This window comes from Achroia grisella, unplaced genomic scaffold (assembly GCF_030625045.1).
Source record: "Achroia grisella isolate CSIRO2021 unplaced genomic scaffold, CSIRO_AGI_Agris_v1 utg856, whole genome shotgun sequence".
Lineage (NCBI taxonomy): Eukaryota > Metazoa > Arthropoda > Insecta > Lepidoptera > Pyralidae > Achroia > Achroia grisella.
This window is the reverse complement of record NW_026713045.1, coordinates 3,135,785-3,154,765: the sequence shown is the minus strand read 5'-3', so window position 1 is coordinate 3,154,765 and position 18,981 is coordinate 3,135,785. Positions and strand designations below refer to the sequence as shown.

General features: G+C 33.9%; 2 protein-coding genes across 4 annotated transcripts in view; one reads left to right on the top strand and one right to left on the bottom strand.

The window, feature by feature from the left end:
• The window catches only part of LOC131852699 (leucine-rich repeat and calponin homology domain-containing protein), a 64,749-nt gene extending 54,178 nt beyond the window's left edge, over positions 1 to 10,571 (bottom strand). For all 3 annotated transcript variants that reach the window (XM_059203416.1, XM_059203414.1, XM_059203415.1), the window contains exon 1: positions 10,381 to 10,571. In XM_059203416.1, the coding sequence (XP_059059399.1) occupies positions 10,381 to 10,570 (190 nt within the window). In that variant the 5' untranslated portion in view covers position 10,571. The remainder of the gene's footprint in view (positions 1 to 10,380) is intronic.
• A 618-nt stretch (positions 10,572 to 11,189) lies between these two features.
• LOC131852643 (elongation factor G, mitochondrial) lies at positions 11,190 to 18,034 on the top strand. The gene is made up of 11 exons (XM_059203340.1): positions 11,190 to 11,391; positions 11,525 to 11,671; positions 12,186 to 12,505; positions 13,152 to 13,390; positions 13,766 to 14,145; positions 14,462 to 14,700; positions 15,234 to 15,395; positions 15,666 to 15,784; positions 16,417 to 16,629; positions 16,984 to 17,185; positions 17,823 to 18,034. The coding sequence occupies exons 1-11, from the start codon at positions 11,320 to 11,322 to the stop codon at positions 17,962 to 17,964; spliced, it is 2,235 nt and encodes a 744-aa protein (XP_059059323.1). The 5' UTR covers positions 11,190 to 11,319; the 3' UTR covers positions 17,965 to 18,034.
• Positions 18,035 to 18,981: the final 947 nt, after the last annotated feature.

The following is an 18,981-nucleotide window of genomic DNA, read 5'->3' as shown; positions in this document are numbered from 1 at the left end:
CCCGCCAGTGTATACCATTAGATATATGGGAGGTAACATCATTCCGACACCATCCATTAAAATACAGGAAACCATCATCATTTTGATACGCCTTTTATCTAACACGAATATCAACGTCATGTATTGTACATAATAGATCACAGTAAGTTCTTTTGTTAAACCGATTTCTCTCATTCTAACCGCACATTAGAAATGCTACAGTTACCGCTAATATTTCCTAAAATTTTACATTGGGTCGCGGCTCAGTGGTTTACTACCCCGATTTATAAACCTTTTAAAATAACGGTTATGAGTTTGATCTGGCTTTTAAAATAACGGTTTTAGATAGTTAGTCACAAAACCTGGATAGCCTGATTTACCTAAGAAAGTTTTGGTTGGTATCAATTTAAATTGCTAACTACTCTACAACTACAATCAGAAGTACGATGACGAAAACATCGATAAGAAACCAATCCGAAACATTCATTCCTAAGTTTTTCTTTTAACTGGTATGGCAAAGGACACCTGTGGGCTAATTATGTAACTCGATATGAAATTGTTTCTGTTGAAGTTGTGATCCTGATCGTAAGTGGCAAAGGTGGTCTATATACATGACAAGCACAACGGATATATCATTATACTATGATGCCTGTGATAGCACTCATGCATTGCCATTCCGCAAGACCAAGATATAAGGAAGTGAAATTAGAGGATATGGACTGTCCATATACTCTAATTTCACTTCCTTATAATTAAACATGTATCTTAAAAATAAACCTTTAATATACACAAATAATACTTTATAAAAAGTCTACCTCGATACAATATTCAAGCTATCTTTTAATTCCAAAATATCTATTTGAAATGTTGGCATGTCAAGTGTTCTCTTCACTAATAAGTCGTCAGTTAATAACACCACTAACTATCCCATAGAGGATTATACACGTGAAGGTATATTTATTACACGATTACAAGTGAGCCGTCATAATCTAGCACCTAAATAGAAGTCATTAAATCACTCCGCTTAAATGTCCATCGGCCACTCGAGAGGCGAAATGCCGAAATAAATAAACGCTTTTAGAACAGCCGTTGTAATGTCGGCGCCATCCGCAACCATAAAACCAGATATGGCATACTGAATTGCTTTAAAATATAATGTTGCCCTTTAATATCACTATTCCACTTAGGAAATAACGCTTCCGTGAAGGTTTTTACTTCCATTTAAGACTAATCTTTTCATTGTTATGACATGTAAAATAGACTCTGAGTATGGCTAGTTTGAATATTACATATAAAAAGTAAGTTGTGCGAACATTTAGTGTTACAGTGTATTTTTAGAGACACTAGATCTTAACCATGGTAATTTATACTAAAATAAAATGTAACTGTTCGCTGTCTGTACATGGTAGATATGTCACGATACTATTGGGGCGAAGTTATCAACATAAGAACCTAAAATAATTGTTAGAATTTTTGATTGTGCTGATATGCGCGATAGTCTCAGGCCTAAAAGGCCTAACAACACATTACTGTGCTGCTTTTACTAATTATTATGGTAATGGTAAGGATACAACACATACAATATCTAACAATACTTAGTATGTAGTGATAGATTAATAAGATCTAATAAATTGACGCATCGCAAATATAGATAGGTAACAAATAGGCGGTAGTATTCTTAATTTTCCTCGGCAAATACAAACCATTGGAGTCCTATAGTTATATATTTCATTTATTTTCGCCTAAGTGATCTAAGCACTCGTACATAAGTACATAAGTAGAGGTATTGTGCGTGGAAATGTAGCTTATTAATCATGGATATAAAATCGAAATTGCGCTTTTCCAGCGTTTCCGGCTGGTTTCTCCAACGCTGGCCTGGAGAAACACCAGTGAAATATGAGACCGCAGACTATAGTCAATAGTAAAATATTTTCCTTACATGGAGCCCCATAACAGAAATAGTATTTTCAATATCAGCTGTTTAGTTAGCCTATTCGATAACAATACAGCAAAGTCCTTTTAAGTGTTAGTGTGAGTTTTATTAATAAAAAAATATTAACTGTGTAATGCATAGACAAACTGGAAAGGATGTAAAAATACTTACCTTTATCATACACTATAGTATAGTTAAATAAAGTGAAATATTTGTTTCTCAAGAGTAAAAATACTCATTAGAAACAAATAATTCACTTTTTTGATATGCACCCAGAGGTTTGTTGTTTAATATTCATCTCTTATTCGAATAATAAGATTTTTTTATTCCAAATAGTGAAAAAAATTGTTTGTTCCTAATATATGCTATATCAATATGCTATTTATAATATACAAAATTAAATCAATGTAAAAGTAATATAATAATAATAAGTAAAAGTAAACAAACTTTCAACTTAAAAAGGGAATTTAAGTTGAAAGTTTGTTTACATGTATATTACATATCATACCTAGCCTACACTTCCAATATTAATACATAATTGGACCGTTGCGATTGCTTTTCACGTAGATGAACTGATGAACGGCAACAATAAGCATCTCCGAAATATAATCAGTTTGAAAGATTTATATGATATGTTATATTATGACGTTTTATTTATGGCTAACACTGATCAATATCAATAACATGCATTATTTAATTGTTATTGTACGTGTTATAGTAGATACCTAGCAAGTATTACGACACATCCTCAACGGCGATCGGATCGGACCACCAAGCATGACGCAAGAAGGTGCGCTACCGAGAAAACCACCTGCGTCGAATCAGCATTTTAGTCCCCACAGCAATAATACCCATTTCCCTGATTTTTAATTTTATATAATTGCACTTACGGATCACACATCGATCCGAAGACACCTATATAATTGTAATAATTAATTTTTAGAATTAAATTTAGTTTACTTATAAAAATTGGTTTTTTTTTGGGTCTTCCGCCAGCGACTTCAATAACTGGCGCAGTCGGTAGGATACTCGAGACGTATCGAGAATAGAAATAGGGTATATCTCACATCGATTACCGTGTCGTCTATGATCGCTATCGTCGTCGCGAGCGATTCGCGTCCACGAGTATCCAGAAAAAAGAACCTGAAGTTTCCTGGCTGGAAGAGAAATCAAGACATCGATCCTAGAACTACCAATATGCAGCGCATGTGAGTACACTATACATTTTTCCTGTAAAGTTGCTCTCAAGGTGTAAAATTTAGTGAATAGTTATATAGTTTAGTTGCAACCATTTTCCACCCTAGGAAAATCACCCCTAGAGGGCCTGCGCGCGATAGACTATCCCGTAGGCTCAATTTAGATAGAAATAGAGATTTAACTTTAGTTTAATCAGTGTCCGAGTAGTCGGAATATAGTAATATGGGTGACGTAGATAATATTCTGAAGGCCATGCGCCTAGTACCAGAATTTGATGGTAATCCTCACGTCTTACCTAGATTTATCCGTCTTTGTGACCAATTTGTTAATGAGTATTGTATTAAGGAAAATCCTGGCAACGAGTTTGTTAATTTATGTATTGTAAATGCTATTTTAAATAAAATAACTGGACCAGCCGCGCGCATAGTAAATTCTAACGGATTATCTGAGAATTGGGATAGCATTAAAAAAGATTTAATTAATAATTTTTCGGATCAAAGAGACGAGATCGCTCTTTACAATGATCTTATGTTAGCTACACAAGGAAATAGGTCTCCACAGGAATTTTATGACCATTGCGTTAACATGTTCAGCACTATAATGACTTATGTGACTTTGCACGAAACTATTAGCACTACTGTCGAGGCGAAACGTATTTTATATAGGAAACTAACTAAAGATGCATTTGTTCGAGGCTTAAAAGAGCCATTAGGTTCTAGAATACGTTGCATGCGTCCTGATAATGTCGAGAAAGCTCTCGAGTTTGTACAAGAGGAATTGAACGTCATTTATTTGCAAGGCCGTAATGAAAATAATGATAAAAAGGCACATATGCATAATCCACTACCTAAACCGTCTTCTTTGGCCTTACCATCTAGTACTATGCCTATTTATAAGCCGATCAATTCCTTAGTACGACCACCTCTTTTGCATCAGTGGCAATCACCGCCCATGCAACAACCATGGAAAGCTAGTTATCCGCCTAACCAGCCTGTACAATACAGACCTCCAGGTATACCTTCACGCACACAACAGATATTTAGGTCAACACCCCCAAATTATAACCCTCAATTTAATAAGTTTCAATTACCTTCAAGGCAAGCTCCGCAAACTCAAGGGCCTAAACCCATGAGTGGTGTAAGCCATTATGTCGCTAGGGAAAGACCTATACAGGGTCAATTAACTGGACATGATTGGCATAGACATGGAAATCCGCCTCCATCGAACTATTTTAAGACTAGGGATATGAATATGAATGAATGTTCTGACTATAATTATAATGATTATTATTACTATATCGATTTTTCTCCATACTACGATTATGATAACTATTATTTCGAACATAATTATGATTTAGAAAATAAGACGGATTACTTTAATTATAACGACCAAGATTTTAATAACTTGAATGAGGATCATACTTACCCTGCGGATCCTCAACCTTCAACAAGTTCTATTGAGGAGCAGGATTTTCCCAAGCGGGTGTAATCAGAAAAATCAAAATAGAAATTAATATGCACACTCAAAGGCAATTACCATTTATACAAATTTCAAATCCACCTATGAAATTCCTTATAGACACTGGAGCGAATCAATCATTCATATCTCCAGAAGCTGTAGACCGATTTTTCTATAATGTTCACTTAAACTATGAACCGTTTGAAGTAACGAATGCCCATACTACGTCTAGACATAATTATTCTATTACTATTCCTTACTTTAAAGAGTTTAGGGAGCCAGATGGAATGAAATTATTCATTTATAAATTTCACAAAACTTTTGATGGTTTAATTGGATATGATTTACTGGAACAACTAGAATCAAATATTGATCTTAAAAATAAATTACTTAAAACCCGTAATAGTAGTATCCCCATTAATTTATATAATTCTTGTAACGTTAATTTATACGAGGATGTTATTCCTGCTTATTCAAAGAAATTGCTAAGACTTCCAATTAATTTACAAGACGGTGAAGCTTTTATTAAGCAACAATTTTTTTCTAATTGTATCGTTAGTGACTGTGTAACTATAGTAAAAAATAGTCGCGGATTTGTTGAAATTGCAAACCCAACAAATCATGATATAATATTTTCCATGGATCGTGCTATTCAAGCTGAAACATATAACATAGAATCATTCCGTACTAAGCAGTTACCCTCGCGAGTACAAGAAGTCCTCTCACGACTACGCACAGATCATTTAAATCCGGAGGAACGCGCTAACTTAGAAACATTATGTACTAAATATGCGGATGTGTTTTATATTGACGGAGAATCATTAACTTTTACGAATAAAGTTAAACATAAAATTAGGACTACGGACGAAATACCAGTGCACGGAAAGAATTACCGGTACCCATACGTACATAGGGATGAAGTTAGAGATCAGATAGGCAAGATGTTAGATCAGGGTATTATCCAACCATCAGAATCTGCATGGAGCTCACCTATTTGGGTCGTACCCAAAAAGGCTGACGCTTCGGGTAAAACTAAATGGCGATTAGTAGTAGACTTCAGAAAATTAAACGAAAAAACATATGACGATAAGTACCCTATTCCTAATATTACAGATGTTCTAGATAAACTCGGAAACTGTCAATACTTCTCTACTTTAGATCTTGCCAGTGGGTTTTATCAGGTCGAGATGGAACCCAGTGATATTGCTAAAACAGCATTCAACGTTGAGAACGGACATTATGAATTTTTACGCATGCCCATGGGTTTAAAAAATTCCCCATCTACCTTCCAACGGGTAATGGACAATGTTCTTAAGGACCTTCAAAACGTTGTATGCTTAGTATATTTAGACGATATCATTGTATTCAGTACCTCTCTCCAGGAACACATGATCAATCTTGAGAAGGTATTTCAAAAACTACGAGAATCGAATTTTAAAATCCAGATGGATAAATCCGAATTTCTCAAGCTTGAAACCGCTTACTTAGGGCATATAATCACCAAGGATGGAATTAAACCAAACCCCGACAAAATTACAGCTATTCAGAACTATCCTCTTCCAAAAACACCGAAAGAAATCAAACAATTTCTTGGTTTGGTTGGATATTACAGAAAGTTTATTCCCGATTTCGCTACTATTACTAAACCATTAACGACATGTCTGAAAAAAGGTAGGAAGGTAACAGTTAATTCAGAATATGTTAGTTGTTTCGAGAAGTGTAAAACTCTCTTAACTAACGATCCGATTTTACAGTACCCGGATTTTGCAAGAGACTTCATTTTAACGACTGATGCATCTAATGTAGCTTTAGGCGCGATATTGTCCCAGGGTACATTAGGTTCAGACAAACCCATTTGCTTTGCATCGCGTACCCTTAATGACAGTGAAGCCAACTATAGTACGATTGAAAAGGAGCTTCTTGCTATTGTCTGGGCGACTAAATATTTTAGGCCGTATCTATTTGGTCGTAAATTCAAAATTGTCACGGACCATAAACCCCTCCAATGGGTAATGAGTTTGAAGGAACCGAACTCGAGAATAATTCGTTGGAAGCTAAAATTATCCGAGTTCGATTTTTCAGTAGTTTACAAAAAGGGACGAAATAATACTAACGCCGACGCCCTTTCTCGTATTGAAATTCACAACGAGGAAGCTAATTCACTGGTTGTCAACCCATCTGAACGCCCTCTTTCCAATTCATCCACTCTATCTGCTCATACTAGTAGAGAAAACCCAATATTAGAGATTCCAATAGTTGACCAACCACTGAATAAATTTCATAGACAGCTCGTCATTACCGTAGTTAGTGACATCAGAAAGCGTGCTACCACATCGAAGCCTTTTGAAACACACACAAGGATATCTGCTCAAGTATCCGAGACAAATTTAGAAAGCGATATCGTAGAAATTATGAAAGAATATGTTAATCCTAAAATTAAAACCGCACTATTTATTAACCCACGTTTAGCAATGTATGATATAGTACCAATTATTCAAAATAAGTTTAAAAGCTCTGCGATGCAACTTGTATTGACTACGTCTGAAGTTGAGAATGTAAAAGAATATTTAAGACAACAGGATATAATTAAAAATTATCATGAAGGGAAAACTAATCACCGCGGCATTAATGAATGCTACTTAGCTCTATCAAGACGTTACTACTGGCCTAAAATGAAGGACCAAGTAACAAAAATAATTAATGATTGTGCCATTTGTGGTCAAGCCAAATACGATCGCAATCCTATACGACCACAATTCCGTATAGTTCCACCTGCTACAAAGCCCTTTGAAGTAGTACATATAGACCTATTCACCATACATCATGAAAAATATTTAACTATCGTAGATGTGTTTTCTAAATATGCACAGGCATACCACATACGGGATAGCACTGCTATTAGTATATTACAAGCCCTTTTAAAATTCTGCACACACCATGGTCTACCGTTATCGATAGTATCTGATAACGGCACAGAATTTACAAATATGTTATTTAACGAATTTACTGTTTTGCATAAAATAAATCATCATAAGATTTTACCGCATTCCCCAAATGATAATGGAATAGTAGAGAGATTCCATAGTACTTTATTAGAACATTTACGTATCCTCAAATTAAAACATAACGACGAGGACGTAGTTAATCTAGTTCCGTATGCTATTTTAGCCTATAATAGTTCTATACATTCTTTTACAAAATGCAGACCTTATGATATTATAACAGGCCATTTAGATCCCCGAGATCCTCTCGACATGGATATAAGTAGGCACCTATTTCAACAGTATATACAAAATCATAGAGAAAGAATGCAGTTAGTTTACGACACAATAGGAGAGGCATCGCTGGAAAGCCGCACCCGTATAATGGAAAATCGTAATAAAAATAGAGAGCCAGAATTTGAATATCAACCTCAACAAACTGTATATATTAGTAACCCATTAGCTAGCCGTCAGAAAATAGCCCCTAGATATAGTCAGGATACAGTTCTTGCCGATCTTCCTATACATATATATACCTCAAAGAAAAAGGGACCCGTCGCAAAACGCAGATTAAAGAGAACCCCTAAAAGTGCCCAATTGTTACAGGGTGCTTCTGATCCTGGTTGCTCCTTTGATAACTCCTCAAGAGATCAATCAGGAGATAATACTTGAGAGTCTCGATGATGGTCCTGGACTGCTACCATTCCGTCTTGGAACAACAAGGCTTATAACCCATTACCATACCTTTCTACAGCACGTACAATTAGATAATATTAGTAATACGTTAGAATTAGTACAGAACCAGCTATTAGATTATAAAATTATGTTAACCAATGATACATACATACTATACGAACTTCAAATAGAATATTTATCTAATAAATTATGTAAGGTTAAAGATCAGTTAGATACATTACAGCCAAAGCGTGTACGGAGAGGTCTCGTCGATGGTATAGGCTCTATAATAAAAAGTATCACGGGAAACCTAGATCAATCTGACGCTATTAAGTATGACAATGCTATCAAAATTCTCCAAAGTAATGACATAAAAGTAAATCATGAGCTTGAAAGTCATATCAGCCTCAGTAAGGAGTGGATGGCTCAACATACGGATATAGTTAATAAATTAGTTGAAAATCAGGTAAAAATTAACGAGACTTTGCAGCTGTTATACGATAACGATGCTCACTCAGATAACGACCTAATAAAATACGCTAAATTCGCTCAATACTTAGCAATTATAACTGAAAATATAGACGACGTATTAAATGAACTATTTAGAATCGAAAATATATTAGCTTTCATTCGCGCTTCTTCTATGCATCATTCTATGATTAAAATCGATACTTTAAACAAAATGGTCCAGAAGTTAGTTAAGATTTATGGTAAGGATAGAATATTAAACTTAGAACTTAGGGTATACTACGATATAATTAAGCCAGGTTTCTATTATTCAGATAATCAGATAGTTATTAGTTTTAAAATACCCATATTTTCCTCAGATAGTTACGATTTATACAAGTTGGCTGTAGCTCCCAATAAATATAAGCAGGTCCTCATTCCTCCTTACCCATTGATTGCAACTAACAGGAAAGGTTATGTGTATATAGAGGCAGAATGCCCGAAGTATGAAAATTGGTATGTCTGCGGAGATAAGATGGATCATCAACTTCGACAGCATCCTGACTGCATACAGAATCTTATATTCAAGCAATCTATCGACCCAGTCTGCGAAGTAGCAACAGTTAACCTATCTAAAGTGGCTATGGAAGAGCTAGATGAGAGACACTATATAATATCATTCCCCAATGCTACTACAATTCATACACTATGTGGAAAAGAAACTTACAGTATTCTGAATGGAAGTTATCTCGCAACAATCCCAGTAAACTGCTTTCTTTATACCCCGGAATTCACCATAACTAACATTAATAATAGAGTGGAAGGACAACCTATGAAGATACTGCAATTCTCCCAGAATATGCAACTCCATGACCATAAAATACCTCATGTAAATCTTAAATCAATAGACCTTACAAGACTTCATGAAATTCAGCACAAGGCGATCTTGCAGCATCCTACACACGAGCAAACCTCAAAATCGTTCCTATTTCATACTACGATTCCACTTTACATCATTATATTGGGCTGTCTTATAATAATTACAGTATGGAAATATAAGACTAATCAAGGTACACCTGAAGAACTGCCCCCTGAAACTGAAACCCCTACCAGTACCGAGATGCCACAGTCCGCAATATTCTCTCAGCTGAAGCTTCAAAAATAATTGCTAATCTGAACGGGGAGGTGTTATAGTAGATACCTAGCAAGTATTACGACACATCCTCAACGGCGATCGGATCGGACCACCAAGCATGACGCAAGAAGGTGCGCTACCGAGAAAACCACCTGCGTCGAATCAGCATTTTAGTCCCCACAGCAATAATACCCATTTCCCTGATTTTTAATTTTATATAATTGCACTTACGGATCACACATCGATCCGAAGACACCTATATAATTGTAATAATTAATTTTTAGAATTAAATTTAGTTTACTTATAAAAATTGGTTTTTTTTTGGGTCTTCCGCCAGCGACTTCAATAACTTACGTCATCAATTCTTGGAAAGAGAAAAAAATTATTCATATCGTTTTCGATCGATGACAAACATTGGACACGGTGAGTGCCGGCACGCTAACAATATTATTACAGTAGATAAAAATATTACAAAGCTTCAACGGAACGTAGTAATATAAAATGAGCAAAAATAGATGGAATAATATGTAAATAGACTAGAAATGCAGTGTGATTTATTTATAAATCTAACTTACCAGCAACAACTGTATCGCTCAAATCGAATTTCACAGGTTTTGGGAACTCACGCAATTTACGTCCACTGAGTTTTAATTCACCACTTAAGTAAGCATCTTCTAATATTCTTTCTAGAGACTTTGTTAACTGACTATGTATATTATTGTGCCCATTCATATTTACACTTACACAAGGGCCTAACACGGCCATATTCTTTTGAACTCAAACGATACTGAATTTTTGTCTATAGTATCCATGTCCGCCAACATAATAAAGTAAACTAGACAACTTCATACTAGTTTATATACAACATTACATTACATGTGTAGAGGTTGAAGAAGTATCCATAGAGTTTATATATATATATATATACAGAGGTGCAAAGGGAAAACCCAGTGAGATGCACTATAAGGGCAAAACTGTATGTAGAAAAAGAGAATGCTACAACAAGTTTGAACTGTTTTTTTTTTTAATAATTTTTGGTTGAATAGTCTACCGACTTTAAACTTATGTATTGAGAATTACTCTAGAACGTGTGTAATTATTACTATTCATACTATAAAAAAGCACACTACACAAAAAACATACACTGCACAGCACCAACCCACTAATTTTTATGCCTATGTAATAAAGTCTTTACTTTTGTAGATAAATTTATTTTCTAACACTGCTTTTGAAATAGTCACTATGCACTTAGTAACAGTAATTCATTCGAATTATACTTTTTCAGTTATAAAATGTAAGATTAATAAGTCGAATACTTCAGACCACATAGCTACCACTATAATCAAACTGTTAATGTCAAAGTCAGAATGTTGGATTATGACATTTCGTCTTCATTTTATAACCTCAAAACACATCTTATTTAACCAGATCAATTCAGATTAATTCCAATAATATAAATTCATTAATTGATGATTACGTTTTATCTGTGATATAATTTTTATTATTACTTCATAATGACCATATTTAATTTGTTGCGGATAACGAATATTGTGAAAAAATCGAGTAAATTAAATTTACAAATCGAAGTAATTGTCTAAATCTTCTTTCTATTACCGGGGTTTTTATGTAACCTTTGTTGTTTATTATATTATATGGTTTATTATACTTTTAGTATTTTTTAGTTATATTTCTTATTTTTAATGACTTATCCAATTTCAGACATACTCCACACACATAAAATATGCAGAACACAAGCCTCTGGAAAAGATCAGAAATATTGGTATTTCTGCCCACATTGATTCTGGAAAGACCACTTTGACAGAACGAATTTTATTTTACACAGGGAGAATAAATCAAATGCATGAGGTTTGTTGTATGAAGTAGATTTATTAATTATTATTATTATTCACTAATTACTTAACACCGTACATTAATTATCCAACCTTAATTTTTTAACCTCTGAGAGAGAACATTCTGGTGTTCTTCATCATCCACGCCTCCTATGTTACACTGTGTCGGCATTCCTAATTTTAAGGCGCCATGCATTTAGCTTGTAAGCATAGTTATTTGACAGGCCTAACTCCATCATGTCAATTCCTGTTTCATTTGTCATGATGGGCTAACTGACCTGACCTCATGCTCATCCTATTATCCTCCACTGGTGTGCCACCAGAGTAAACCGTTAGCACAGGTGGCAGCACCATTCCAATATCATTGTTAAAAAGAAACTCTGTAATGTCCCTATGGACATTACTCAACTAGGTACTTGGTAGCCTGCCACATCCTCTTTTTAACAATGTGGCTTTCGGGTTTCCAAAGAATATGTCCATACCATCTAAGTGTACATTCTTTAAAGCTTCTTATAATTTGTTTTATTCAGGTTAAAGGTAAAGACAATGTTGGTGCAGTTATGGACTCAATGGAGTTGGAAAGGCAAAGAGGTATCACCATACAGTCAGCTGCTACATACACAATATGGAAAGAACATAATATCAACATCATAGACACTCCTGGACATGTAGACTTCACCGTAGAAGTGGAGAGAGCCTTAAGAGTATTAGACGGTGCGGTGTTGGTCCTTTGTGCAGTGGGTGGTGTCCAAAGTCAAACATTAACTGTTAACCGACAGATGAAACGGTACAGTGTACCATGTCTAGCATTCATAAATAAACTTGATAGAATGGGAGCTAATCCAGAGAGGTATGTTGTTTTAATATTTATTAGGTAGCTATGCCCACAGTTTCACCTATGTGTAATTTATAGTCTATGTGTTATTTGTATAAGCTATGGAAACTTATTAAAATTCATTCAGTAGTATGTGAAAGATTAACGCCCATCCATCCTGCCACTGTCACAAATTTCCGCATTTATATTAGTAAGACTTTAATAATATGTTAAATGGTGTTGACTTAAATTGGTTGCTTATACAGACCATGTTCTAAGTTGATATATATGGTTAGTTGCAAATGTTATAAAGAATCACAGGTAGAATAAAACTGAAGTGCTTTTACTTACAAACAAAATGGAAATCTGATGATAAATTATGAACTTTTCATATTAAATGGATATTGTGATAATGCAGTTAACACTTTTTTTAAATATTTTCTCATCTCTATTTCTTTGGGATTATGGACTCCTATATGATAATACATATTTGTAATTAATAAGAACATAGTTATATGCATAAATATGCAGCATAGATAATGTAATTATTTGCACAGTATTCTAATATTTTTGTTATTTATATACATATTTCTATGACACTAAATGGTTACAAAATTAGTATATTCTTCTATTTTTTGCTTATTAATACAATATAGTAAATTATTACTAATTAAAATTTCAGGGTATTGAAACAAATGCGAACCAAATTGAACCACAATGCTGCATTTATTCACTTACCTATTGGCTTAGAAAAGGAATGTCAAGGAATTGTAGATCTTGTTGAAGAAAAAGCAATATATTTTGATGGTGATTATGGTGAAAAGGTGCGGTTGGATGAGATCCCACAGGATAAAAGAACAGAGGCACAGGAACGCAGACATGAGTTGATTGAGCATCTTTCTAATGTTGATGAGACAATAGGTAAGATTTCTTATACATATTTTGAGTTTGATTCTACATTTTTATAATTCTGTTATATCTCAGAGCTTTGACAGAATAAAAACTCAATTTTCTCTGAGTTTTGTACAAGTGAATATGTATTGTTTAAAGCAATATATAATTTGCATGAATCTGTAGGTTCAAAAATCATTGTAATTGATTTTTGTTCAGATGGCAACAGAGTTTCTTGACAGTTTTTCTCAACTCAAACTAAATTCTGATATGATGTTTGATTTGACTCATCATAAGTATCTGCAACACAAGAATAAGATATCTTGATTTGTTTAAGTGTTTCATTAGTCAAATTTTTACTAAGATTCATAAATTTTTTACATTCTTCAATTTTGTGCCTTATAGGTGAAATATTTTTGGAAGAAAAAACACCATCAGTCATTGACATTAAACAGGCTATTCGTCGTACGGCGCTCAACCGTTCATTCACGCCAGTTCTATTGGGAACAGCACTTAAAAACAAGGGCGTGCAACCTTTACTGGATGCAGTTTTAGATTACCTCCCGCATCCTGGCGAGGTGGAAAATACAGCTATTTTGAATGAAGACACAGATGGCGAGGGTCAGAATATCATATTGGATGCGGCAAGAGATGGCAAAAAACCATTCGTCGGTTTAGCCTTTAAGTTAGAATTAAGCAAGTTCGGCCAGCTGACTTATCTCAGATGTTATCAGGGTGTTTTAAAACGTGGCGAATATATTTTTAATGCTAGAACTGCCAAAAAGGTAAGTTTTTATTTATTAATCCATACTTATATACAGGATAAGTATAATGTGTATTATTATATGACATAAAAAGGAATAATTGACAAAATATTATTATTTATGAGCTCCCAATATTTTATGAACGAAAGAACGAACCTATTGTTTCTTATTTCCGTGGGAAGTTCAGAAACAGCTATATTTACCTACCTACCTAAAGCAAAGAGAAAGCTATATTATTCATTTGAAGTTTCTAGCTTTAGCTGTTTAAGTTACATGTTCTTAGATAAATCAGTAAGTAATGACAAGTCTTTCTTTATAATGAAAAATATTATTTCAGGTAAAAATTTCGCGTCTTGTCAGAATGCACTCAAGTAACATGGAGGAAGTGACTGAGGTGCTTGCAGGAGACATATTCGCATTGTTCGGTGTCGACTGTGCATCAGGTGACACATTTGTCAATGATAACAAACTGAATCTCTCGATGGAATCCATCCATGTTCCAGACCCCGTTGTATCTATGGCGATCAAGCCGAAGAACAATAAGGATAGAGATAATTTCTCTAAGGCCGTTGCCAGGTTCGATATATAAATTAAAATTTGGTTTAGGATAATTTTCCTATGCATAAATTCCACGATTATACTTAATTGCCAAAGAAAGAGAACGTGTGCGAACTGAATTATTGTAGCTAATCACAATTTTATCAATATTTTATTCAAACTATTTATTATCTCTCGTATCCGCCCTTCGTGGGTTTGGAGTGCCATCTGCACTCGCCTGCTATCGTCCGGTGAAGCTGTAAAGGGCAGTTGCGGCCCACAGCATTAGAAAAGTCCGAAATAAATGACAAATTGTAGTCGATTTAAAAATTTATCCGCGCCCGTATTTCTGTTAAATAGTTAGTGCTCTATTGCTTATTAAAAAATAGTTTTAGCTCAATAAGCATATATGGAACGAGTTGAAATCGCGCCCTTTTTGAAACTTTTTAATATTATATGATATGAAAGAGAATATATATTCTTCTATAAGAAAACCTGATGATTTTTATGTCTAATCTGGTAATGTCATATTACTAATTGATTATATCGTTTTTATTTATTTAAAATTTTAGGTTTACAAAAGAGGACCCTACATTTCAATTCCGATATGATTCTGATAACAAGGAAACAATTGTATCAGGTATGGGAGAGTTGCATCTGGAGATATACGCACAGAGGATGGAACGAGAATATAACTGTCCTGTGGAGCTTGGGAAACCTAAAGTAGCGTTTAGGTAAGACAATTATTTTACAATTTTTTTTCTATACTTCTACTGTTTCATTCTTTATAGTTTTCAGAGCTAAATGTGGATAGAATCCCTATGAATTTCCAATTACGGTATAGTTTTATGTATATGAACTGCTATCAAAATGTACTTTGCAATAACTAGTGATGCCCCTCAGCTTTACATGGAAATTTAATTCCACTGTATTGTAAGCATCTGGCATCTAAGAAGGTTTTTATAAGTGAAAATATTTTTCAAAATGGTTGTTTTTTTTTTTAGGGAGACATTAATGTCGTCTTGTTCCTTTGATTACTTGCATAAGAAGCAGTCTGGCGGCGCTGGTCAGTTTGCTAAAATAACTGGCATCCTCGAGCCCCTACCTCCACATCAGAATACTAGTATGTATTACATTTTTTTTTAAATTAAAATCAGACAATGCTACAGAATGAAAATTCATTACCTAAAACATTTCCTGATTCGTTCCCCCGATGGAATCTTGCGTCCGCTGTCACTCACTCTAATATCTATTGGCTTTTTGTTGTGGTATAGTAATACGATGTTGTAGATTGTACGACGATGTATATTAACAGATGAGAGTGAATAGACGAAATGTACATACTATAATGTATTTATGAATTGATCTTATATACTAAATAATAGCATATCCCGATCATATTAGGTAAAAAAAGGGGTCAACCTCATATGAATACATTTACAGCTTATTATCTTTCATTCCGAGGTGAAATGACTGGGCTAACAGTAAGGAAGGGTGACACGTTTTGTGCAGTGCTTAGTATATAATGTTTTGTTTGCCTTACTTAATCTTAATTAATTACAAATACAGCTGATAAAAATACATTGGAGTATGTAGATAACTGTCCCATATTTTTCAATGATTGCGTTATTTTTCGACTGACTGATCTACAGATCAGTTTTTATATTTAGTATAGAGGATATAGAGTTCATATTAAACTGATTATTATTAGCTCCTATCCAATTTTGACTAATATAATTGTTAAATTAATTTCAGTGTTGGAGTTCATTGACGAAACAGTAGGAACCAATATTCCGAAGCAATTTGTACCTGGTGTGGAAAGAGGATTTATTGACACGTGCCAAAAGGGTTATTTATCTGGACACAAGATATCCGGTGTGAAGTTTCGGCTACAAGATGGCGCCCACCATATAGTGGACTCCAGTGAACTGGCTTTCTTTCTGGCAGCCAAAGGAGCTGTTAAAGATGGTGTGTATTTAAAAATTAACCTATTTTTTTATATTTATATGGAATGACATACTATTTGACGCCCCAGATGATGGTGAGTGGTAATAGCCTACATACATGAAAAGTATCACGGACATCACGTTACCATATGAGTTTCGCGGTACCACTCGTATTACTATACCAAAGGATAGTCATGTCAAAAAAAAAATTACATGCTTCTGTACCTAGTTATTTAGCTGCCATGTCTCATTTCTCGACAGAAGCGCAGCTTATAAAGCAAAATAAATATGTTGACGGTAAGATTTGGTGACACTCAGGTATCCACGCAGATGATTTCGTACAAAGTAAAATAAATATATAAACATATTTTTGCAGTATTCGAAGATGGCGCGTGGCAGATCCTCGAGCCAATCATGTTCGTAGAAGTAGTAATACCTGATGAGTTTCACGGCGCCGTACTAGGACACCTGAACAAGCGAGGAGGTATCATAACTGGAACAGAAGGAACTGAAGGGTGGACGACGTTGTATGCTGAGGTCCCATTGAATAATATGTTCGGATATGCTGGCGAGCTCCGGTAAGATATTTATCAAAAAAATATCGTAATTGGTACTTTATGTATCAATGAAGCGAAATAGTAGAAATAGATAGATATTAGAGAGATAGAGACTTTTTAGTAATATTTTTTTTATTTCGCCACTAATTCGGTACGTAGACTCATTCATCAGAAGAATGAGCAGGAAATATGAATGCACTCTGTTAAATAAATACACATTAACAAGGACAATCAACATGGAACCCGCTACGGATTCATTTTTTTGCGCAATCATATAATATTGTTATACAGAATAATACAGAAGCTGCTTAGTGGCCAAAATATGTTACACTGAGGTATCCATGTAAAAATCTTTTTAGTCTAACTGATCTACAAACTTATTTTTTTTTTAATACATACATTATATATATAGGAAACACCCAGATCAATATAAACAATCATACTCATAATTAGAAATGCGGTGCAACCGAGCGACGAACTGATCCCGCGACCAGCAGTAGTAAAGCGGTGTGCTAAACTACTAGACCCCCGAGGCCGTCGATAGCTATGTTTGTAAATCACTAGATCACGACACGAAGCGGTGTTTTCATGACGGATTTTACTGATGTATAAGAACAATATTTAGATTTTTAATGAAGTATTTGGTTTTTGTATACAGGTCTCAAACTCAAGGTAAGGGTGAGTTCAGTATGGAGTACAGTCGTTATTCACCTTGCCTGCCTGATGTACAGGAACAACTGATCAGGAAATATCAAGAAGAAATGGGCCTAGTACCAGACCAAAAGAAGAAGAAGAATTGAACCGCCTCTGTTTTATAGAATAATTTTATTTATTTAAGAGTAATTTAATATATTCGTTAAATTAAACCAGTATAAAATTCATATGTGTTATGTATTTTGTTCTGAGAAATCATCTTTCTATACCTTTTGTAATGTTGATTTGGTTAGCAGTTTCACAATAAGATGTTTGTGTTTAAATAATAAAAAAATCTTTGATTGTCTTTATTGACTAAAGGCATAAATAATAGAGAAATTATTAATGCTATGCATTAATAATTTTATTAGTCATAACTAAATTAGTCTTTCTTGGATATCAAAATTTATTTAATCTACGTAAAATTTTCTCTCTAGTTTCGGTAAATTTAGATTTCAAAACACATGTTTTCGTTTCAGACACTCATAACTAGGGTTTAATGAATAAAAAAGCCATTCAGTACATTGTAATATATAATGTACATTTATAAAAATTAATTTTTTCATAATACACAAATATATTACAAAAACATTATAAATCACTTAACAACTGCATCTCTCCAGGTACAATAATAATAATTGTTCTCTTAAAAATTAATTACTTGCCTTACATAAACTTATATAACAATTGACTAAAATATATAAAAATGAAATAAGTTCTATGAAGTTTATGAAGTTCTGTGAATTAATTTCAATAAATGTAACATGTAATGTCACCTCATTACATGTTATATATATTAAAATTATACTGAAACTAGAAATGTATTTGACTTACATATTTTTATGGATTTTAGTCATTCTATTAATTAATTAATATTGTGGTAAACATAGTGTATAAATATACCTACTTAATGGTAAATAGACATAGAAGTCCTAATTAGTATAGTTAAAATAGGTAGATAATAAATGCTAAACGTATAAATGACAATGTATACAATTTTCTGTCGTATGTAATTTGTCCAAATATGCAACCTTATTTTTAGACTTACTAACATCTGAATCTCTTGAATAGTAATAGTGTTTAATGTGCGAGAATCAAAGCTGCGACCATCGTAAATAATGTGA

Bases quoted from the DNA above. Each gene is read 5' to 3' on its own strand.
- LOC131852643 (XM_059203340.1), top strand. From the start codon at position 11,320: ATGACCATATTTAATTTGTTGCGGATAACGAATATTGTGAAAAAATCG. The intron at 12,506-13,151 runs GTATGTTGTTTT...TTAAAATTTCAG, and splicing joins ATGGGAGCTAATCCAGAGAG to GGTATTGAAACAAATGCGAA. The intron at 15,396-15,665 runs GTAAGACAATTA...TTTTTTTTTTAG, and splicing joins AAACCTAAAGTAGCGTTTAG to GGAGACATTAATGTCGTCTT.